We start from the raw sequence: 23,530 nt of genomic DNA on the forward strand, positions 1-23,530 counted from the left end.
TATATTATTGCAGGAAATACGGTTGCAGTGAGGACTGCAGTGATTTTTGGGATACTTTTTTTTCCACCAGTGTTTTGTGTGCCAGTGGTATCTCCCAAGAAGATGGGCTCTGTACTACCATTGATATGACCACTGATCAAATCCTGCCATTTAGTTCTTGTGTGTCATGTTTTGTAATAATTGTCTACACTGAAGTCAAATCAGGGATCTCATTTTTCTAGAAAACATCAAACTACATTGCCAGCTGCCTAATCTATCTGGTTTCCAAGAACAGGATCCCAAGGAGCATTATAGGGTCAAGCAGACAGAGGTCTTGGAAATCTGTATAACCTCCCTCTCAAATATGAGTCTGGTAGAGTCCTGTTTCTGACAGCTTACTGAGACACAGCTAAATGAGCCTCCCAGTAACTCCAGAACAATTGTTCGACTGTTGTTGCCTGTCCGTGTTTTTCATTCACCTACAGAATTACAGTATTGCATGAAAAACTGAGACCGCAAAGAAGTAAATCGTCTGTTGAGCGTCTGCTTGTCAGTCTATTGTGAGCACTTCTGTCATGTAGGCAGCCTAGCAAACACGCTGCATTGTTATTCTAATCTATGTATTATTTAAGCGAGCCGAACAATTAATCGAAGGAGAGAAGCCGCAGCCTCTTGTACCTGAAGATAAAGATGAAGAGCATGAGCAACATGCAGAAGGTGGCTACGTTGTCCATTGTCTTCATCAGGACCACCAGCTGGCGGCGGAGGGCAGGCATGAAACGCACCAGTTTCAGCACCCGGAGCAGCCGAAAAGTTCGCAGCACAGAAAGGCCTCCGTCTGACTGGCCGATGATCTCCCAGACGCTGCAGGATGCAAGAAGGAGAAAAGCTATTAACAGCAAGTACTGCACTGTGAAAGCCCAGAGCAGGCTGGCTTCTTACAGGATATCACACCATTTAAGCCCTAAAAGGGTTATTTGCTGCTGCTTTTGAAAAACACCTCCGCTTCCTAGCTGTGCAGGGCCATATGCTCATGCCTAACCTCTAGCCTTTACAGCTGGTTTCCTGATTCTTTAATTCCCTTACTTTCTGTGGCTCTTCGTAACACACCATGTCTCCTGCTAGGCTGTTTTCACTACAAACAGTCACAAGCCTAGCCACAAGAAGTGGACCGCAATTTTGTACCCGGCTAATATCCAGAGGGATTTACATTTGTGGGGATGGATTGGTTTGATCAGTGTTTAATATTTAACAAGCCACAGACTGGTCTTTGTTTCCGGGCCTTTTCCCTGTTTCTTCTCACTTGTCTGCGGCAAAGGGATGGGCCAAGGGAAGCCAAGAGCACTTCTGTGTCTGCCCCAAATTACTGACCAAGGGCTGAACGGTGCTGCTAGAAAGAATCCCAGTGCAGAGAGGAGCTGCACGAGCTGCTGCCACGCATGCTGTGACATTCCCAGCGTAGGCTGGGATGGTGGTGCCTCGGGAGGGGATAGCAGAACACAGCCCTCTCTTCCCCTCCAGCTTGCCCTGTTACGTGTTAATCTGGGAGAGGGAGGGCACACTGCTGGGATATGGACACTCACAGTACTCTTTTCCCAGGACCAGCCGTTCTGCACTTCAGTGGAAAATTGTCCACCGTGCCAGACATGTGGCGTAAATAGACCTTGCTCTCCATCTGCCAGGTCCATTTACTTTGGACGGCCCTTCTACTGGGGGGAATCTAAAAGGCCAGCGTAATTATAGCCCATGATAACCAGTGAGCCCTGGATTAATGCATGCCACGTCATTCCTGTTCCACATCCCACTCCCCAGCACGCCTAAGCCCTTGGCAGAAAAGCCACAGCGAAGAAAGAACTGGCAGTGACCTGATGACAACTATGATCCCGTCAAAGATGTTGTACGGGTTCTTGATGTAGCCGAAGAGGCCAAAGGCAAGGAGTTTCAGGAGCATCTCCAGGGCAAACATGCTTGTGAAGACGATGTTACTGATCTCCAAGGCGTTGGTCAACTCGTCTGGCTACAGGGCAAAAAAGCAACATGGTCAAACAGATGTGCAGAGGAAATGGCCACGGGCTGGTATGTTCCTCTCCCTCTGGGATTTGTGCTAACGATGCACAAATGCTGTGGCTTCCTGCATTCCTCTCGGAGAGCCACAGAGGCAGGTAAGTATCTGAGGGGGACAAACAGACAACCATCATGGGCAGTGCCTAGGAGTTTTACTGGAAATACAGAATCCCAGCCCATTTCTGGAGCAACTGCAGAACAACTATGCCCTAGATCTGTGCCCAACAAATTGAAGCTACACAAAGAAGAGCACTTGTGCATTCTTGCAACAACTACCAAGGGTATTATGGCTTGTAAGTCTTGTATTTAGACTTGCATTGGTGAGGCTGTTTTTATTGCAAAGCTTTCTGTGTCCTGCTATATCCAAAGCAGGAGCACTGTCAACACAGCGTAGCTCTATTCACATACAAAGAAAGCGCTTTTCCTGCAGACATCTCTTAAAAGAATTAAGAAAACAAATACCTGTGAAAGTCAGTAGGATCAATAGTTTTATCTCCCTTGAGTGCCTTTGGAAATCACCCCTGAAAGCAAAACAAGATGATTTCTCCTCCTGGAATCCTGGTCAGTAACTTACAGCAAATCTTGTTAGAGCGACAGCAGTACGGCTCCACGTGTCAGGATTTCCTCCAGGATGGCAGTGGGTTTCTCTGGTCGAACCTGTCTGTGTGCAGCTTACCTCTAAGAACTGATCTTTCCATTTCTCTCCTTCATCAGCACCGAGTTACCTTGGGCTACAACCTCGTGTTTCAGACACAGCCTCTGAAGTTCCTTTCCTGGGGAGCGCAGCGATGTCTGCCCAGCACCTGGGCTCCTGATTCACGGCAAAACCGTGGCACAGCAGGACATGCACAAACGGTGGGCTGGGGTTTGTTACTTACTCGAGCTACTCCCTCTGACACCACCAAGCTCTGCAATGCGCATTTCTAATGCTCACGACCCATTCCTTTGTAAAAGAAAATGAGTCTTTTTCATTTCCTCGCTGTAATAATATTGTCTAGAAAAAAGGTGTTATTTTCATATCTGACTCATCTCCTGACTGATAATAGCTTCCTTTATTCCCCATCCGTCATTAGACGCTATGTTAATAGTTGGCAGTTTCTTGGGGCTGTTGCTGCATTATTTGTGGCTCTGAAGGGACAAGACCATTGTAATACCACGGCACAACCACATTTAACTCCACACCCTGCAAAGCAAATCCCCAGCAATTGAAGGAGAGGGGGGAAAGAGTTAACTTGAAGCCAGGAAGAGCCTGCACATCCCCTACTATCGGCAGCGACAGTCTGTGGGCTGCTAATGAACCATCATTCATAGGCTAAATTACTTAATGCAATAGACTGTCTTTTGCTCAACCATTTATCCAAGAGAAAGAGCACTAAGAGCCTCAGTCCTCATGATTATAATCCATATACACTAATTACTAAGGGACACCAGGGGAAGGACTGTGCAATTCTCAGTTCTTTAGTCGCTAGCAAGGGTGGCCCAGACGGCTGCAGGGAGCCCCGCGGCGGCACTGCCCCCGGGCTGCCCTCCTTCCACCTTCCTGGCTGCAGGGACAGCAATTCCCTCTCCAGCAGCAATCAGCCCGTGCCCGTTCCCTGACAGTGCCAAAACATCCCGGGCAGAGGGCCTTCCTTCGCAAGGGAAGCCCAGCTGAAGGAGAGGACTGCTCTAGGATGGCATCTAACCAGCTCCCCAGCACAGACAGCGCCTGAAATAGCCCCGCTGGCTGCCAGCCCCCGGTCCCGCTGCGAGCGATGGTGGTGACAGGACACCGCTCTGGCGGCATCCTCGAGCCATTTGTCAGCATCATTATTTTTGCCAAACGTGGCTGGCACGTTCGGTTTCCCCTCGGCTGGGGTTATGCAAGAGCATTCTCGACAAGAGGCAAAATAACTTGCTAAATTCTTGCGTCCCTCCCGGCAGCAGCAGGAGCCTCCCTGGGCTGGGATGTGCACGGCAGGCCAAGGATGGCTCGTTAGAGGGCTGAAGCTGGAAAATTAATGACAATCGTCAGCAAGGAAGCTGCAGCTTGGGCAGCTCTGATGGGACAGAGTGGTTCTGTAGCCCTGATTCTATCCAGAAACACAGGGAAGCTGCCCACTGCTACCTACGGTACCTTGCAGCCTGCAGTACGGCGGTTGTCTCATCTGCTAGAGCCAAACCTGATTCTGTATTCCCCCAGTTCTCCTCGCTGCTGCCAGACGTGCTGCCAAGAGGCACGATTTTATCATGAAAACTGGGATACTTGGGGATCTTTTCTAAATCCCTAATCCTGGAGTTAGATGAGTACGATGAGACAATTTTGGGAGGCCTTACAAAAAAGTTCAGTGTCCAGCCTGAAAAGCCCAAGCTGGACAAACCAGAAAACACCCTCAGGCAAATAAACAGAATATGCTAGTCGTTATGCTCTAAAACGTCCTGTTCTGTAAGGCAACCCCAACATTTTTGCGGCCTGTTGAAATATGGGATTGCGACCAGTTAATGTGCCAGTATAATTGCCAGAACTGATTTGCCAATTTCCTTCGACAACTTGGTGTCCTTACCGCTTCCTCCCCAGCGCCGTGGCTTTCACTTCATATACAAGTTCAGAGAGTGCAGACAAAAAGCTGCAGCGATCTCTCATGGGCAGGGAGAGAGGGCACGAGGAAGAAGGAAAGGAGAGGACACAGATGAGATCATCCATAGCCGTGATGAGAGGCTGATCCCGCGAATCAAGAAGGATGACGGGGGGAGCCTGGGCGAGGCTGACGCCGCAAAGCCTCTCGTGCTTCAGGCGAGATCTTCATCATCCTTTAGTGCTCCTATTTGGGGTAAGGCAGAACTAATTCGGTGACAACGACTGCTGTAACGTGAGATGTTTGGAGTGCAAACCCGCCATGACCCGGAGGCAGGGCCCACTGGGCAGAGACAAGGATGGATAGCCCTGCATGCTGGCCGAGCTGCTGACGTGAGCTTTTGTATTATTAGAGTGGAAGCTGAACAGCAGATGAGCCAAACATCCAGTGATACTGCCTTCAAACGTAATTACCTTCTTTCAACACCAACTGGAGCCTAGAAAACAGCCTGCCATGGATATTTTTATAGCTTATGAAACGGTTTGCTGCTCAGAGCACAATTCATTTCCCACTTTTCTCACTCCCTGATGAGCAAAGATCGAGGAGGAGGGTTACGGAAGAGACACTTGGAAGCCAAGATGGATTTGGCCATTCCCCTGGAGTCAGCCACTAGGAGACACTGTTGTTTTGTTCAAATTCAAGCCAACCCCAGAGCACAATTTTTTCCAGGAGCCTTTTTCTCTGGGAAAAACAAAATGTTGATTTGCTGAAAACAAAACTTTTCATGGCAAGGTTTATTTTCTGTCAAACTTCCTGGCTGGAAGAAAATGTAGTTGCAACAAAGCTTTAAAAATGCTGTGATGTCTTGTTTTGACCTTCTCAGAAAAGGAAATTTCAGGTTTTCTGCTTGAGATGTGGTTGTGTTGTGAAATGCAACTTCCTTCCTACCAAGGCACGGCTAACAAAGGTTGACATCAAAATGATGCACATCCAACAGAGTATTTCTAAAGTGGCATTTCTTGCTTTTTACCAAACACTTTCTAAGCCTTAACAACTCTGACAAGGAAACTACTTCCCCACCTTAGGGCTCCAAACTGTGTTAGTGAAAAGTTCCTTTTTCAACAGCCCTCATCAGCTTAGGATATCTCCATATCTTTTGCTGCTGCAATGCCTGACCTTTACAATGGTCCAAGTTTTCAGAGACAGGCCAGGCCAAAACACGGCCAGAGAGCACCCAGGCGGCATTGCACGATGCCGCAAAACACCCAGGAATCCCCGCAATGGATGCGATGCAGGAGATGGTGGGCAATGAGGGGCACGAGAGACCACGGCACCAGTCCGAGGGGCTGGGCTGGGAACTGCCACGCTGGGGACATTCAGCAAAAGTGAGCACAGAGAAGGGCTTAACCTGCCCGTGCCACCGTCAGGTCCCAGGCAACATTCATACAGGGTTCAGGTCTGAACACAAATCTTACGGATTTCAGATGCAAATGAAAACTCGTACTGCAGGAGTAAGGTTCCCACCATTAAAGAGAAGGACAGAAACTCTCTGGGATCAATTCGCAAGATTTCAGCATCTCTGAATCCAAGTTTAAAGTAACAGCCTTGACTCCAAGCAAAACACGTCCCAGGAAAGCACAACCACCTCTGCCCACTTTTAGGCCATAGTTATGCTGCGGAATATTTCAGTGATTCAAAACCCTGTTTTTATTAGGGACAAACCTCAAACATTTCAGCAGTTCATTCCAAGTTCAGATAAACAGACAAAAAATCCTTTTCTAAATAGTTTGGGTCTGAAAACCTCGGAAGACTAGTGTCTTTCTGAGAATCTGATACTTCTGGTTTTAGCAAGACGCAGCACAACCCCAGAGCCTTCCTGGAATCAGGAGAAAATCAATAAAAGAGAAACCCATAATGGTCAAATTATTGATGGCCCCTACAAAGAGAGGATGAAGAAGAACAGGAGTAGGGCTTTGCAGCCTTAGATTCTCGTAGTGCAGCTGCATTACTGCATTTCTTCAAGCAAGTCACTTTATCTCTTTGTGCCTTTCCTTATCCTCTCACCCATATCCTACCCTATCTCTCTCGACTGCAGCATCCACAAAGACCTTATTCTACATCGCTTAGGTTCAGCCCCCAGCAGGATGGCACCGTGCCGTGGCACCCTGGAGCACCTTTTTGCTGTGATACTGAGAATAAATAATCATGCCTGCACCACGCTGGAGAAAAGGGCTGTTAGACGCCTGGTCCGTCCTGGTGAATGAACAGGGAAGGAAGTTTCCGGAGTAAAAAGATGTGTTTTGCTTCAGAAATCCCCCCCGAGCCCAAAGCAGCCGTTTGACTCCTCCTGAACAGGGAGAGCTGAGGCTGGCAGAGACGCAGAGGAGTGGTAAACAAATCCAGAACATTTAGTCTCATAAACATCCTTTGCACTTGTGTTGTTTTTTCTCTAGTCCTGGGCCTAAAGCTGTCAATGGGATTTTGAACACGTGCTTATCTTCGCTTTTCTGCTTTGTATTTTTAAACTCAGTCTGCAGAGACTCCGACCAGGAAGAGGAGACATCATAAACTGTCAATTTACCTTTTGCTTCTGGACATGCAACATTTTCTTTCTTCACCCCATTTTCAAGGGGCTGTCATTTTCCAACTACCAGCTACTGCACTGCAATGGATCTCACCTGCCTGCAGGCTTTGGCATCATCCTCGTTTCATGGAATTAGAAACCAAAGGGAACGCAAGAGAGAGGCAGAGAGCAAGGGAGAGGGAGCATTCGGGCTAACTACGAGGAAGTGGTAGAGAAATGGAAGAGCCAAACCACAACTTTTTGCATTAATAAACCCAAACCATGTCACTTAGTGCAATCCTGGATAACCCAAGCAGCACTAAGCACCGTTACTTTTTAACAGGTCTGCAAGTTGCAAAAGCACACCGGGACACCTGCAGCCTCTGCCACGATGTCGCCAGCTGCAAAAAGGCAAGAGTCCCATGAAAACCATGCACAGGGACAGCAACACAGTGCCAGGCTCCTCTCATTGCCTGACCTCCTGCTCCAGCCGTGCTCCAGCCTCCAACCTCCGCCGTGAGGAGCACCGCGACCCTCCGGGCTTCATCCCTGCCACGAGAGCTGTGAGGTGGAAGGAAGCCCTTTGCATCCCATCGATTGCACACCACAGAGCCATACTTGAGCCAGCTTTTCCTCTACGGGGGAGATTAAAGCCTGCTTGCTTTACGCACTGAGCCACGCAGCCTCCTACATAACTAATCTGTTTAACCGATGGATTACTGGGCTCCCTATTACATTTGTACGGTTTATGTGCCACTGTGAAAGCAATCACGAGATGAAAGTCAGTTTGCTGGGACAGATTAAAGCGATGGTTTGGAAGGTATTAGTATTTTTTTTAATAAGAAATACTGTTCAAAAATGGTGGAAAACAGCTTAAATGAGTTTGAAGCATGGGCACCACAGGAGGGGAGCAAATCAATGAAATTGCTAAAGAGAGCTCAAGATTACAAAATATTCTTCTAACTTTTTCTAAAAAAGCAGAACATGTGGGAAACATCTGTACAACGCTAACATAATAGGTGGACTCCCACAGTCAGCATCAGCCTGGACCCGTACGCCTTCCAAATATATAGGGAGAGGGGCTGGGTAAAACCTTGCATGGCGCTGCTGGAGGCTGGGTGTAACCCACGGAGCAGCGCTGGGATCTGTGAGCTGCAGCCTGTCTCCTTTCTTTCCTCTGCTCAGAGTTCGGTGCCGATCCCAGCACCCAGCTTTCCCCATCCTCCCCGTGCACCACAGCTCCCCTGCACCCAGCGTCACCCCTACATCCTCGCACTCCCACGAGCTCAGGTTTTATGTTTGGGACCCTCAACTGCATTTCTTGCACTCTCACCACTTCAAAAACTTGCATCAAACACCTGTTTCTTGCCCACATCCTTTTCCTACAACAGGTTTAACCAAGGAAGAGCCCCAGCCTCCTCACGGAGTCGCTGCTCGTGGACCAGGAGCTATAATTAACAGCCACGTCACAGGCATTTCGACATGAGAGCAAAATACAGAGCAAATTTTGTCCAAAGGACACACAGACGGCGATGGCAGCCTGCATGGGGGCTGAGCACTGGCAACAGCTTCACTGAAAATCAGGGCACGTGCCCGAGAGGCCAGCAGGATTACGAATAAGAGCAAGAGTGATCGGGCCCATGCACCTCGAGAGCAGGTGTGGGCGCTGCTAAAAGGCAGCCCTGGCTGGGCTGGGCTGGGCTGGGGAAGGCGCCTCACACACCAGCGATGAGATGTAAGGGCATAGCGTGGCTGAAATGCAAAAATGTTAGCACCAGAAATGGGTGAGGGAGGGATGCTGCCACATCTCGCACGCCAGGAATCCATTCTGCAGCAGAAGAGATGAGGTTGCCCTAAGCTCTGCAAGCTGTGCGTGTGTTTTTAGTTACAGCTTTCGCTCCAGCGTCTATAAAACACTTTGGGAAAAGGACCTCTTGGAGGGGGTTTGAAGAACCAGGAGCTCGCAGCTGAAGCAGAGAGCTGTCAGGGAATGTAAGTGACATCTCAGAAGGCTGCCAGCAAGTGTGAAGGCTACGTTTTGACCTTTTCTCCCCCTTTTTTTTTTTTGCTTGTCAAAGACCAAAGTAGATAATACTGATATTTCTAAGGTTAGAAAAAAAAAGGAAAGCACTTTAAGACTTGGCTTCTTTCCTCCTCTTCATTCCCTGCCCTTAATTTGACCTTAAAAAAATAGGAAGAATAATGCAATAGCAATTGAATTTCTGCATTTGAAAATATTTCTTTTATAAACTGTTTTGATGTAGTTTATTGACCACAGCATAGGACTCTTATTGCATTACAATCAACTTCAAACCAGCTTAATTGATCTAGGCTATGGCACAAACCACGGAAATTGCCTTACCTTCGTATGACATAGCTTCACTTAGTAGCAAAAATGGTTCGGTTGGTGCTTTCCCATGCACACAAGTGCAGATGCAAGCTATTTATGCTCTCTGGCCTTGGAAAGAGACCAGGGACTTGAACCAGGATGCCCCAGTTCCTAGAAGCCTGCCCTGGTCACCAGGATGTTTGCTATTCTGAGGTGCCTTCTGCCCTGCATTTGACAGCCAGACATCACCACCTCTCTGAGCCAAAAGCCCTTCTCAGGGAGGGCTGAACTGTTGTTAATGTCTCTACTAGAAGCTGGGGCTTCAGTGAATTTGTGCTTTCTGATGAAAAAAATCGTTTTGCTGAGAGATTCCCAGATCTACTACTTAATCCCTACTTAAAAGTAGGCTGGAAAGAGAAGGAGAGAGAGAGATCTCCTCCTTGTGTGTCCTGATGAACGTTCTCTCTCTCTAGCTTTGGAATTAGAAATGGTGAATTTATTCTCTTAGTCACCTCCACTCTCAGGTTTTATGCCTTCCTCTAAATGGGATCCTTCATGTGGAGCGATAACAGTTTAATTGAAGGTAGCTGATGGTAATTTTTCTTCCTTTCAATTGACCTACTTGATCTCCTAATGCTCCATGGAATTGCTTTTACCTCTCTGCTCTGTGGCATGAAAGTCACTGCTAATAATTACTTACCCAACTGCATATGGTCAGACATGCAAAATGCACTGCTCCTTTCTGGGGCTGCACATTGGGCATCAGTGGAGGAGCGAAGCAAGCTGCACACACACCTGATGTACTCCAGTATTCCAAAAAAATGCCATTAGAGTCAATGTTATCCAGCAATAACCATAGACTGAAGTCATATACACTCTGGGCCATTTGTGTGAATCCTTCACTGGGTACTGACTCCTGGGGACGTTTTCTACAGAAGAAACCTCGGCTGCCATACTTCCGTCTCTTGCAACAAGAGCTACGGATCAGGGAGGTTTTGTTCTCTGGGATAATCAGCTCCTCTCTGTGACTTCCTTATGAAGCTTCCCAGGCCCAAGGTCCCACATGGCACAACGTATTTGCATTACTTTCCCATTTCTCACTTTCATTCAGCAAAATGCAATTTCACTTTAAGTGACATAAATGCCAAGCTGGATTAGATCAATTGCTGTCTTCTCCACCCTCAGGAGGAAAGGACCTGGGCAATCTGAAACGCTATCAGCAGCATCATGCAAAACTACTGCTATTATCACTGAAAAGTAGGCCAATCAGCCGGATTACGTCTTGATGGAGGATCACTTGGTCTGACAGATGGCTGAAAAGATAAGACTTAAATGAAATAAATAAATAAATATGCCCCCCCCCCCGCCCGCAACAAGGCCAGAAGTGTCTAGGTTTAGTTATTAAAGGAGAAGCCTCAGGTGGTGATGTGCGAGTCCCACCACGCATCAGGAGATGCCTCTGGCAACTTCCCGACATGTCAGAAGCGGACCTATTACTTCTGCCCCTTCCTTCTTCCCTTAAGCAGCCGTTAAATATCCGCAGGCTTCTCTCCAGGAGCAGGCTGCCATCCCACCCCACGTCGGCTTCGTTCCTTTAAGAGCGCCTGGCGAAAATCCAGGGAAGTTGTACGGACTGAATCATCCCCATCCATATGCTGGTGGAGACCTTCAAAGAACCAGCAGATCTGCGAGGCGTGACATCGCTTTGCATGCCCTGTGTTGACTCTCATCCAATATATTTGGCTTATCCCTCGCCATAAAAAAATTATAGTCGCACAAGGAATTATACGCACACAGTTCTTTGCCTGTTGCAAAGCTTTTTGGTCTTGACCACTATCTGTGCTGAAGGCAACAAAAAACGGCCCAAATTCATCAGCCTAATGCCCTAAATCAGCTTCGCTGGATAATCACAAAGCATACATTTTTAAAAAGATAATGCATCATGGATACTGATTAATTAATATTTAGGCATTCCAAACCATTAACTAGAAACAGTTTCCTTTTGGATATAAACTGAGTCACAGGATTTCAGGAACTAGAGAATTTAAGAAAAAAAACGCACGACATTGTGGGACATGCTGTAAAAGGATAGACGTGAAGAACATGGAAATAAGCTACAACCCCTCAGCGACAAAAATGGACATATAGGCTCTGCCTCAAGGAGTCTGCATAAGAAATCAAGGTTGATTTTATTTGCAAAAATCTTGCAGCCAAACTAGAATTGTGCATTTCTGACTGTGCACAGAGACTGTGGTTATAGCGCGTTCATCAGGGAGGCTCTGCCCATGTCCATTAAAGGTGGTAGAAACATGAAGATTGAGAGAATAAAGAACCGCTTCCAAACAATTTGACTGTACTGCAAGAGGCACCTTTCGCAATGATTATATGATCTTTTCCCACATCCAAGCAACAGGCTTGCTCTCTGATAACAGAGAGATCAAAGGCCTTTGGGTTGTCATTAGCAGGCAAACTCAATAGAAGTTGTTTACTTCACCCAAGCTAATGGCACTGGAAATATTTAATCAAAAAATGGACACACTCTCCCTATTACTGCCAAGATGATTCAGAAGGGGCCACTTAAATCTATTTTGTCAAGCCATTACTCATCCCCTGCTAATAGACCTTTATGGAGAGTCCCTTTGAATAATGCACATTCGTGATTTGTGGGCTGTGTACTGGTATTAGGAGACAAGGCGCATCAAGAAAACACGACAGAGGGCTGCTGATGGGAAGAACAGGATGGGGAGTATGTTTAGTCTACAGCTGACAAAGACCTTGTCTCTGTCATCTCTTAAGCCCAAGGAGAGGAAACTGAAGTGGACTGATGGGGAAATATGCTCAAGGAGAGGATGGTTCTCCAGAAAAGTTTGAGCAATCTGCTGTAATTGACCTCTGACAGCTGAGTGGAGAAAGGAAAGATGAAGAAGATCCGGAGAGCTTTTCTACAGAGGTTCAAGGATCTTCATATAGAAAAAGAAAGCAAAAACGTTGGGTGGACATCAGGAGAAAATGTGGTGGTGTGACTCCCACTACAGCAGGGATTGCCTACTTGAACCTCGATTCTTGGGGTCACAAAGAGAAGGTTCAATGTCTACATTGAGATGCCAAACGTTAGGATTCCCAAGCTCTTTTCCTAACTCTGGCTTTGAAACTCTCCAGTTCCCCACATGGTCCTCAGCATGTATCAGACACTAGGGCACAGGCAGTCAGTTCCTCATGGGCTTCCCTTGGGCTGTGCATTAATTTTCATTAGCTAAGGACTCTCACCTTGTGGGGTCGTCTTAAAAGATATAAAATGACTTATGACCCTCACATATTAAGAGTTGATCCTAACTTAGAGCAAGAGGACGGACTGGGTAGGGCGAGCTCTATCTGCTGTGATTTTTGTGATGTTTTGCAAAACGTCTCCTGAGTTGTTACGATCCAGGCCACTGATTTTGTGGGTAGCTACATCTTACTGCTCTTTTTGTAAACTGACAAAGGTCTATCCTCAGGGACATCCTATAGGGGCAACAGAGTTAGGGGAACCTCCAGCCTTTTTGTTTTCCAAAACAGAACTGTGCTTGGTACAGACTCGGTTTTGATATAGTTTCTCTGCAGCTTCCAGAAACACTCATGAAGAGCTTAAGATTCAAAACCTTCATCGGCATGGAAATGATTATCTGCAAATCCACATCTGTAACACAGGCAGCAACTCCTCTCCTCTCTGCATCAAAGACATATGCTGGGAGCCAGCAAAACAAATTCAGGGAAGATCCACCTTTCCTCCCTTCTAGCAAACCTAAAGCAACCCAAGCGATTGTTACAAGCTTATTTTTGTCCCTGAGAACACAATGCTGCAAACAGCCCAGGGTGTTCTAGCCTGCAGCCAAAGCAGGCAGATGGGAACTTTCGAGCTGCCACACTGTTCCTGCAAGTGAATTATTGATACATTCTTCTTAGCCATGAGCAGCACACTAAAGTGGCAATTAAAACCATCCGCGATGATCAAAAAGAAAAAGCAAAGATGGGAAGGTACAAAACCAGAGCCTGTATTTGCCAGCAGCCTGCAGCGTGTGCTATTACAGCTAGCAAGGAAGGCTTTGGGTCCTGGTCTTTCTGATAAGTTTTCAATAACAGCCCGCATCAGGACCAGTGAGCAACACAACGCTGCCATTCCTGCTGGAGGCAAGGGAATGAGCTGCTCCCGGGAGCTCGCTGCCCCCTTTTAGCTTACGCTTGTGCACAATACAGACCTTCAAACTCATAAATTTAAAAATAGCAATGGCAATCACCCTCATCCCTCTTGCTCCCTGACACAATAACCCTTTGTTTTACAAGGGCAAGAAAGGACACACGAAGTCAGAAAGGAACTACAAGATGGGGCTGCCCTTCAGCAGCATCCTTGGACGTGGGATGAAGAAAAGCTGGGAATTACTGAATATGAGCACAAGCCAGCTGGAGAGCTCAGCAACTCTTGTCCCTCTTCACATTCACCATTTCTAGATTATAGATAACTATCGGATTTTCACGTGCTAGAATTGCTCGACTTCAGTGGAACCACCACTGAGTTTAAAGTGTGTCCATGTTTTTACCTTGTTGACAAAAAAAAACCCACAAAACAATAACTGGAATTATATTAAACCACTACCAATTTTCAGAGATGACCAAAGAACAAAATTCACCGAAAATAACTACTCAGGCTTTACAATGTGTAGCAATATTTCTATCTAATACTGGGAGAAGAACACTCAGGTCTGGAAAACAAGACTTTAAAAACAAGGAGGCGACTTTCCATTGAATTTTTCTCTTTCCTTTTACATGAAATATGTCTTACACGCTGTCATGCCCCAGATAAACAGTATGTTCTACATGACCTTAAAGATCTTTTCCAACCTGAATGATTCTATATTTCTATCTTGATGGGAAGAAAATGATGCGGAAAAAAAAAAAAGTCATTCTGATAGAATATAATGGAATAAAATCATTGCTATTATAGAGAAATAACAATTATATTAGCCCTAATAACAAAAGCACTAATTAAAATTATTGTAACTCACTAGTTTTACAAGGCTGCTGTGCCAAGCTGCAGATGTAGGGCTGCTGAACACCTGAGAGCAGAGGCTCTCTCCCCAGGCTGGTGGAGTGGATGCATTTGGTTTTGGAGGTCGTTAGTTCAGCCTTGATGCTTTGGGCAAAGGGAACTGTCACGCTAACGCTAATTACACTGCTAATAGCAACAACAACAACAACACCTCTCCAATCACCAGCACTGATGTGAACGCCGAAGCGATGCAATTATGCACTGCTGTTGTTTCAAGTGGAGCTGCGAGGAAGAGAAAAGCAAAGGTGGAAGAGACAGAAGACACCTCCTGGTTTACCATCTCACAGCACTTGCTCTGTGGAAGATGCCTGGTCGGGGTGAAGGGCCAGGCAGCCCTTTCCTCTTCCTCCCTCCCCGTGATGCCAAGGCCATGCATGGCCCTCGAGCTCTGCGCAGACCAGGATCTGTGCTGCTTTGCCACTGTGCCCTCGAATTGATTCCCTTGTTGTGCACAGGAACAGAGTCAGAAGAAACCCTCCAGGCGGAGGAGATGAAGTGCAGCTCAATGACCTCCTGCTCCCGAGAGCACCGGGGGCAGCACCCGACCAACCTCACGGCTCTGCCAAGCTCCTGCCCACCGCCACGTTCACCTGGGGGAGATCTGTCAGAACGAGCGACAGCTCAGACGAAGCAAAACCAAAATGGATTTTGTTCGCAACCTGCCCGCGTGCCACATTCAAGTTTTCCTCCTGGCAGCGTTTGGCATCCTGCCGCGGCTCTGATGAGCAGGAGTGACGTTCCTCCCGCAGCGAGAGCCCCGAGGAGCGGGCGGATGAAGGGCTGCCCCAACACACTGCCATAGCTGGGGCCCACACTCATGCCGCTGCACCAGGGCTTGCACCCACTGCCTGCCCTGGGAGCAGGGGCGAGCACCCCCTGCTGAAAAGACAACCCCAGGAAAAAGCCAAACTGATCCGTATCCTCCGAACAGCTACGTCAGCTGTCATATGAAGCAGGCAACGCGAGGCTTTATTTGCAGAGAGTGGGAGTGAGAGAGAATTTAGATGCAATCTCCAGCGTGGTGGCTTTAATAAACGAGCAAAGCTAAAACAGCCACGTGCAAGCGGAGAGCCCTTGAGAAAGCAACGGAGCTTGCAAACGTTTCGGCCCCAGTGGAAATCCTCCTCCGGCGCTTCCAAAGCAGACAGACCACGGCGAAAGCTGTCAAATTATTTTATTGCTTAGCCCCCCAAAGAGTCCAGGGGTGAGACATACAGCGGATCTCAAGCAATTATTTGCTAAACATCAGGACTTGCTCAAATGCTCTTGCTGGAGAAGGTGGCGAGTGTTTCCATGGCAATCAGCTATTGCCTTGGTGACCGTGGACCCGGACGGGTGCTGCTAAACCACCGCGACCTTTGGACATCTGAGCACAGCGAGGAGTTTCCCCCTTCGCTGTCTAATGATGTGGTTTTTTTTTTTTTTCACTTCTGAGTTCAGCCCTGTCTAAAAGCTGCCCGAGGTGGTTGTGCTAGGGACGGCGAAGGCGCTGTGCTCTCCTCGTGCCTGCCCCTCTGCTCCCCAGCCCCGAGTTGCCTTCTCCAGCAGCCGGGCAGACAGCACGCCTGGGTGCAGTGCCGGCTGCTCCCGAGCTGGCCCTCTACCTACAAAGTTTCGGATTAGAGAAGCAGAGAGGCTCAGGACTTTGTTAGCCCAGGCATCAACAGTACACTAATCCATAATGCATTTAAACCTTTTAAGAGAGGTCAAACGGGGAGGCAGCTGGGTTAACACGGGGAAGGAGTGGGCCTGCACATAAAAAGGCAGCTTTACGCAGAAACTGGTGCTCTCCTAGGCAAGAAGTTCACCTAGATTTTTGTGTAAGAGTAAAAAAAAAGACGCGTGTCTCCCTCCAAATGAACTTCAGGTAAACTTCATGCTATCATAAAGCTTTAGCCTGGACTGATACAGCAGAAAATTGTTGCATCTTTGCCTTTGAGAATTTCCACTGGTCTTCTTCCCAAGTTTATCAGTGAAACGCACACTCCTTCCTAGCGACCGGCAGCCCCAAACCCGACTGACCCGAACGATTACATTGGTTTCTTGTTAAATTTCTATAAACCCTGCACCTTGCAACTCCAAAGTGGTTTCTATGGTGATGCTAAAAAAACCCACAACACCACAGAATGACACCTTCTGGGTGCTGAATTTGGCACAGCAAAAACTTGGGTGAGCAGCGAACGTGGAGTGAGAGAAGTGGATTAGAGCCCCAGGGCACGGCTGCTTACCCGGAGGCGCAGATAAGGGGGTAGGTTAGGCTCTGGCTGCCAGGCGTTAACCAAACCGACACGCGGCGCTCGGCATCACACAGAGTTTAATTAACTGCAGGCAATGGGGCATCAGTACGGGGGGGAAGACAGCCTGCCCGGCCTCCTTACGGTGTGGACGTGATGGGGAGAGGCAGGGACGTGAGCATTTACAAGGCAGAAGCAGTTCTCCTGCGTTAAGAGGTTTCTGAGAAGCGCATCGAAGCCGCGTCTGGCTGCCTCGCAGAGCAGCTCCATCCCCTTCATCTGCAGAACTGGGCAGAGGAGTCCAAAGCCTGCAACTTCCTACACAGTCTATTTTAGAGCCTTAAAAACAAAAACAACGCACAACAGGAAGGATGTGATTACTAGAAATGTCTGAACTCTCCCACACCCCGGCCCCATCAATCTCGACAGCTCCATTTGCTCCGTTAGAGCTTTCTCATCCCACCCAGCTGGTCCTGCAGGAGCAGCGCGCTCCGCTCTGAGGCGATGCCCGGCTCCCTCAGCACCCATGCGAGGTCCCAGTTTGGCTCTGCCCCCCTTTTCCCAGGCAGTCAGACACGCAGAGGCAAGCAGCATAGCTGAAACATCCCTTCTTGTGCTCGCACAGCTGCCCTGAGCCACGCTGAGCCCAAACCTGAGCGCAGAGACCCTAGAGAGAAACAGCCACGAGCCCTATGGCTCTAACAAGACCTTCTATACCAAGCACGCTATCCCAAGCATATTTAATACGGCCAAAGTGCTGCTTAAAATGGCCAAAAGCCATTCTTTAAGCAGATCTCCGTTAGAATCAACCAAAGTTCAGACTTCAGCCCGCAGACACGCAGCAGTACGAAGCACGCAGCAGGCAGGGCACTGAGCAGCGTGGTGTGCCCTTGCTCCTCGGAAGAGAGGCAGAGCACCTCCAGCCACGGTAATTGGGACATCTGTTTTGAAATGAACACAGAATAGATGGCATGTAGCACTGTCTACCTCCTGGTGAGCGGTCACCCCTGGGATTTGAACATATGGCTGCACAGAGTCTGGCTAGTGCCAACCTGATTCTTAAACTATTAAACCATCCCCTCAGGCTCTGTATCCTGTGCTGTCTGTGTACGTTGTACGAAGGAAAAGAATTTGATTTGGGGTTTCGAGAATTTCAAACAAGGACATACAATTAGAAAAGTATTTGCTTCAGATGATGATAAATAACCCGGGACTGGAGAAACTCAGAAAATGTCTGTTCTTTGCTCTGGTGTGATGACACGAAGCCCTCTGCACTGCTGTTTTACATGCTTTCCCAAGAGCCCAAGCTTGTTAACCTTCATTTTACTGCATGTTTTCAGAGGACTGACAGCTGCAACAATAAATATGGCATTCAGATTTCATGCTATAGTTAAAAAATCAAATATGTATGAACCCCTCTGCTATTACACACTGACTAGCAAGGGAGAAAAAGGAACAGGAGGAAATCTATAGCATTAAATCATTTCTGAAACACAAAAGGACTTCTGCAGGCTCAGGTGGGAAGCATCTGCTGCAGGGTCAGTATCTGTTGGTCTCGGCGTGCCCGTCCATCACTCACTCACAGGTTAAACAGCCTCAGGAACAGGGAGAGTGTGTGAATGAGAAGGGATGGAGCAGAGGCATAACTTGGCCATCCAGCTCCCTACACTAGAGCACGGGAGTGATTCCTGCTACTTTGGGGGGGACCTGTGTGTGCTGGTACTCTGGCAGCAGGAAGGAGGGGTAACATGAAATAACCTAAGTCCAGCCTGAAGCTTCGGAGATCCCAGTGACACCCTAAGGAGGGGACGGAGCTAGGGAAAGAAGAGAGGAGAACAAGGGGAGGAAGGGGAAGGCCCTTTTGGATATCTTTGCAAAGTGTCGTGCTGGTGAGCTGTCCCTGCTCCCACCTCTGGCTCTAGGGGCTTTCAGAGCATTTCAGCTGCATTTGCAGCTCCCATTAGCCCTCGGCATAAACTGGGATTTCTGGCATTTAATCCCCCCGCACTTCCACGCTCTGCAGCCCAGTCCCTTGTACCTTGGCACCAGTATCAGCTGGTACCTGCCAGCATTCCGTCATACAACAATAGTAGTTCTGTTAGAAGACATTTAAGATGCTGATCTCTTATTCTGGCAGCTTCAAGAGACCTTAGCACAAGTGAGAAATACAGCCCCCATAGCACAGGCCATTCGCGAGAAGATAATTGCCCGGCAACCCACGCTGCTTTCAGACTCCGGCTGAAACGAGTTTACACAAATGACTTCAAGCTGTGTATGCTCCCCCGGCAGCAGTGACCAGAGACGAGCAATGGTAACAGGGCTGATGGCTCTGAAACCTTCACCAACAGAAGAAATAAAAAGTCTGATTCTCTCCGACAGCGAGCAGCATACCGCGGTTCGATTTATTTCTTATGGATTGGATGTGGGGCAGGTTGGAGCTCTGAGAACAAAGGGCATAAGGGGAACTGCAGGTGGGCACACTCCTCCTCCAGAAGAGCATTTGTCACTCAGCAAAAAAGCCCTCCCAACGGGGGGAGTCACACCATCTACTGTGGGGAACACCCAGCGGTGCTGTGAGTTATGTTTGAGCCGGATGGTTAAATGCGAAACGTGAGCACGACCCAAAAGCTCCATAGGTAGAGCTGCTAGGAGCAGCCAGCACACTCTTTCTTCCCAAACCACCTCAATCCAAACTAATTTTAAAGCGCAGACAAGCCCATGTATAGTCATGCCTAGAGCCAGAGAACTACATGATCCGTCTGTCTGCAGCAACCCCAATTCCCCTTGGAGTACATAAAATAAATAAAAGCCTTTTCTTTCTGCTGCTTGCTCCCAGAGCACTATGGTAAGAAGTTTTGGATACATCTGCGCATGGGACAGGAACAGGCCAGGGGGAGAGGATGTGTTCGTTTGTACGAGCATCAGGCGGCAGAGACAGCTCCTGAGAAATGAAATGCCTTCAGCGGGGTGGGGAAAGGAGCCACGGGGTCTTCCTGCCTCTGTCCCCCTCGGTGGCAGATCTGTGGCCGTAGCAAGCCCCTCCACCGGTGCTACACGGCCTGTGCACAGCGTTTTTCCCAAATTGGGAGTCAGGCTGTCTTTAAAGGCTGTAAACCAGACAGAGCAAACAAAAATAGAGCTCTGAAAGAATGCATGCAGGCATGCCAAATCTCCCTTGTTTTGGAGTAAGAGTCTCACTCCTTTCAGATGCAGCTTTCTCCCCCCACCTCTCCAATCCATTTATAAAAAAAGCATCCTGATCTTGTAACAAAAAAATCAGAAGGAGGTTTCAAGGAGACATTTAAAGCTTCATTCATAATTCTGGATAATCTCACTGTCCCAGCTGGAGAACCCTGGTTAAAACCCGAGGAAAATTCATGACTCAAGTTGACAGCAGCACTAAACATACCTGTTTATTTCCTTGCAGTGATTCTTCTCTGGCAAAAGGAGCTAGATTTCTAACCCGGGCATCTCTAATCCTCTGCCCAGGCATCTTTAACCCTCTGCCTGGGAATCCTCAGCCCCGAGGACCCGGGCAGTGTACAGGGCCTCTTAGCAATACTACTGAACCGTCACCCAGAACTCACAGACTACATTGTCAGCATTTCATATGCACTGCCAAATACTAACCCCGCTTTTCTCTTAGGTGTGCATGACTGTCTTCTCTACACCTTCCTAATATTTTCTCAGCTAAACCTATTTTCAAGTCTTTCTCTATTTTCCAGGTCTACACAGAAAGCAATCATCCACAAGGAGTGGTCGGCAAGGCACAAAGATATTAAATTAAACAGGACCACTTCTTTTGCCTCCTGACAGTTGGGTACCACCAATCGACATGCACTGCCCACCCTCTTCTCTGCATATCTCCTTGTGCTACACTCCTGTTGCATCTGCTTTGAATCTGGGCTCTAAACTCGGTTTTGCAGGGTCTACCTGCAACTTTCAGGCATAAATCCTGGTGCTGGGAGAGGCACAGCGCTCTGCTCCCCTTCCTGCTGTTATCATGACTTGTAATAACATCCAGCAAGCCCTGCCCGGGAGCCCCACGTGGCCGGGGCGGTGTACACAGAACAAAACGCAATCCTCGTCTTGTGGAACGAAAAAATCCAAGAAAACAAAAGATGGATGCAGGCAGAATGGGGAGTGTAAGGAAGCCTCGGCTGACGTGGGAGGTGGTGTTCCTGCAAACAGTCGCATCTTCCCCAGAGCTCCTGGGTCAACCCAAGCTGCTCCTCGCTTCCCGCTCCTCTCCGAGCCTGGTAAGCGGTGGCACGGCCGAAGCAGGTTTCCTGCCCCCAATAACTGGTTTGGCTCTCCTGCTCTCTTGCATTTTCTCCCCTGCGGCTGTCCCTGCAGCCCGGCTGCCTTTCGTGGAGGCAGCTGGAAGGATGGCAAGCTGCTGCATGCTGCACCAAGGCCAGGGGGCTGCTCAGGGGAGCCCGTGCTGGGGTCTGCATGCTGCCTGCAGGCACCACTCTCTCTCCAGAGCCACTGATCACAGCTGCCACAAACCAGATGCTCGAGCTCATCCTCAAACCTGCATCTTGTTGTCGCTCAGGCAGAGGACTACCAGGTACGCCTGCTTTGGAGCACGGAGCGCTCTCCCCAGGGCTCACTTACGCGATGAAAGCCAGCCTCCCTCCCACGAAACCCACCACCAGATGAAAAGCATTCGCTGACAGCCAGCGGGAGGGCACAGGCTGAATGCAGCGCCACGCTCTTTGTTTGTGAAAGCCACCTTCTTCACTCCGGGCTCTCGTTGCAGTTTCCCTTCGCAGAAAACGAACACCCCACCGTCCAGCTGTGTCGAACCTCCCTGCCTCGGAGCACATTACAGCCATTGTCAGCCTAACATTTGAAGCTGGCCGCCCAGGGCTGTGATTTACGCACATTTTTTGTGATGAAATGCAGCTGGCAAGTGCGCTCTGCTTTCATTCTTGGGGCTCCATTACACTTGGTTTATTTTACCTGCCAGCTGAAATGCAAACAATCTGTCCTCATTCTATATATAACCACCCGCTGCCATCAGGCGTGCTTATGAAGCATGAGGGTTTCATGGACTCGGCCTGGGAAGCCTCGGAGGGCACCGTGACCACCTCAGCTGACTCGCTGCGTGACCCAGGTGGAAGAAACACAGCCCGTGGGCCCTGCCTCCTCGTGACAGCTTATGCTGGGAAGCACGTTACTGTCACCTGCTTACGAAGTTTGTCATCCCGGCAGAGAGCGGATGGGATTTATACGGCCAATCCCTCCCCACACAGAGCAGCTAATGGCGTCAGTGAGGGGAAGGAACTGAGCCATTGGTGGTAGTAAAACGTGCCTACGGCTCTGCGGGGAATATCCTAATATTATTCCCTAGGCCAATGAGCACATCCATAGGAACCAGATCAGCCTGCAAGCTCCCCTCGGCATGACTGGCTCTGTTGTTCTCCCGACTCTCCCCTGGCTGCTCAGCACGTCAGCACTTCGGTGAGTTATTACACTCAGTTTCTGCATCGGAGAGGTGCTGTTCCTGTCTGGTAGGAGTCAGAGGAATGGAAGGATCTCTAGTATGCTTTCCCTTATATAGTAAGAAAAAATATACCAAGAACATACAATCCAACAGAGGAAAACAGAGCAGCAGAGGAGTCGGTTAAATTACAGAAAGGGGTAAGTAAAAGTCTCCGTGAACACCACCCACGGTAGGCTCCCCGTGGAGGGATGTGATTTACACCCTTTGCCATGAAGGCTGCCGAGGTCCAGCAGACGGTGATGTAGCCCTGAGCCAAGACACCTGGCTTTGGGCTGCTAACATTTGCCATCCGTCACGTTATGAAGTAGCACCTCACTTCTTGCCTCTAGTCCTCAATTCCCTCCAACATGGGAACGAAACGTCCCTTTGCCAGGTGTACGTGCTCACCCAAGAGCCGCTGCTGGCTCTGATCAGAAGCCTTGCAGCCTGAAGCGTGCACAGGGGACAAGAAAGCTGGTGGCAATTTTGGGAATGTCCTGGCAGAGTGGTGGTCGGCAGAAAAGGGGCTCAGAGAGCACTGAGAAAGGTGGTCTGGAGAGCACTCAAAAGGTCGTGTGATCTTGGGGCACAAAAGAAGATGGGAAACATCTCTCTTCCCCGTGGTCTCCAGACAAAGCCCTTTGCTTCCCACCCAGGAGCTGGGGACAGAATTCAGGTTATCACAAGGTGTTTGCTGGATAAGCCAGATTTCCATTGCTCTGCTCAGGAGACCCAACACATGTTCTCAACCGATGCAGCTTCCCTACCAAACCAACACTTGGGGAAAGCTGCCTTCCTTCCCCAAGCTTACTGCCAGGACCTTGGAGGGGGAACGGGGACACCCTGCGCTGAGCTGGAGGAACCTGCTTACTTCAAGCCCAGCCAGCGCATGAGCTCTTAAAATTGGATCAAAGTTTGAGTAGTGACCAAGCTTTACTAGTTGAAAGTCAGAATCACGGATCAGGATAATATTTTATTGACACACAACTCAAAAGGAATTTAAGCAATTTGCTTCAAACACTTCCGAGATTCACCTCTGCTTTCTGAGTAAGTGCTGAGCTTTCCAGGCCAAAACAATTTTTCAAGACAAAATCGACAAATGCTGAAATAGAGAGTCACTAGAGAAGCTGGTTGCTACCTTAAATCACACAGAATTACTTTTACTCCAGAATAATAAAATGTGCTACTCAAAACCAATACTTCTTGTACGCTGATAGGCCATGAACCACTGG

The 23,530-nt window shown here is 48.5% G+C and overlaps 1 protein-coding gene across 4 annotated transcripts in view; it reads right to left on the reverse strand.

Moving 5' to 3' along the window:
* The window catches only part of CACNA1H (calcium voltage-gated channel subunit alpha1 H), a 227,814-nt gene that overhangs the window by 54,305 nt on the left and 149,979 nt on the right, over window positions 1-23,530 (reverse strand). For all 4 annotated transcript variants that reach the window (XM_040574186.1, XM_040574187.1, XM_040574185.1 and 1 more), the window contains 2 exons: window positions 1,845-1,996; window positions 658-843 (listed from right to left, as the gene is read on the reverse strand). In XM_040574186.1, coding sequence (XP_040430120.1) covers window positions 658-843; window positions 1,845-1,996 — 338 coding nt within the window. The remainder of the gene's footprint in view (window positions 1-657; window positions 844-1,844; window positions 1,997-23,530) is intronic.

Source organism: Cygnus olor, chromosome 15 (genome assembly GCF_009769625.2).
Source record: "Cygnus olor isolate bCygOlo1 chromosome 15, bCygOlo1.pri.v2, whole genome shotgun sequence".
NCBI lineage: Eukaryota > Metazoa > Chordata > Aves > Anseriformes > Anatidae > Cygnus > Cygnus olor.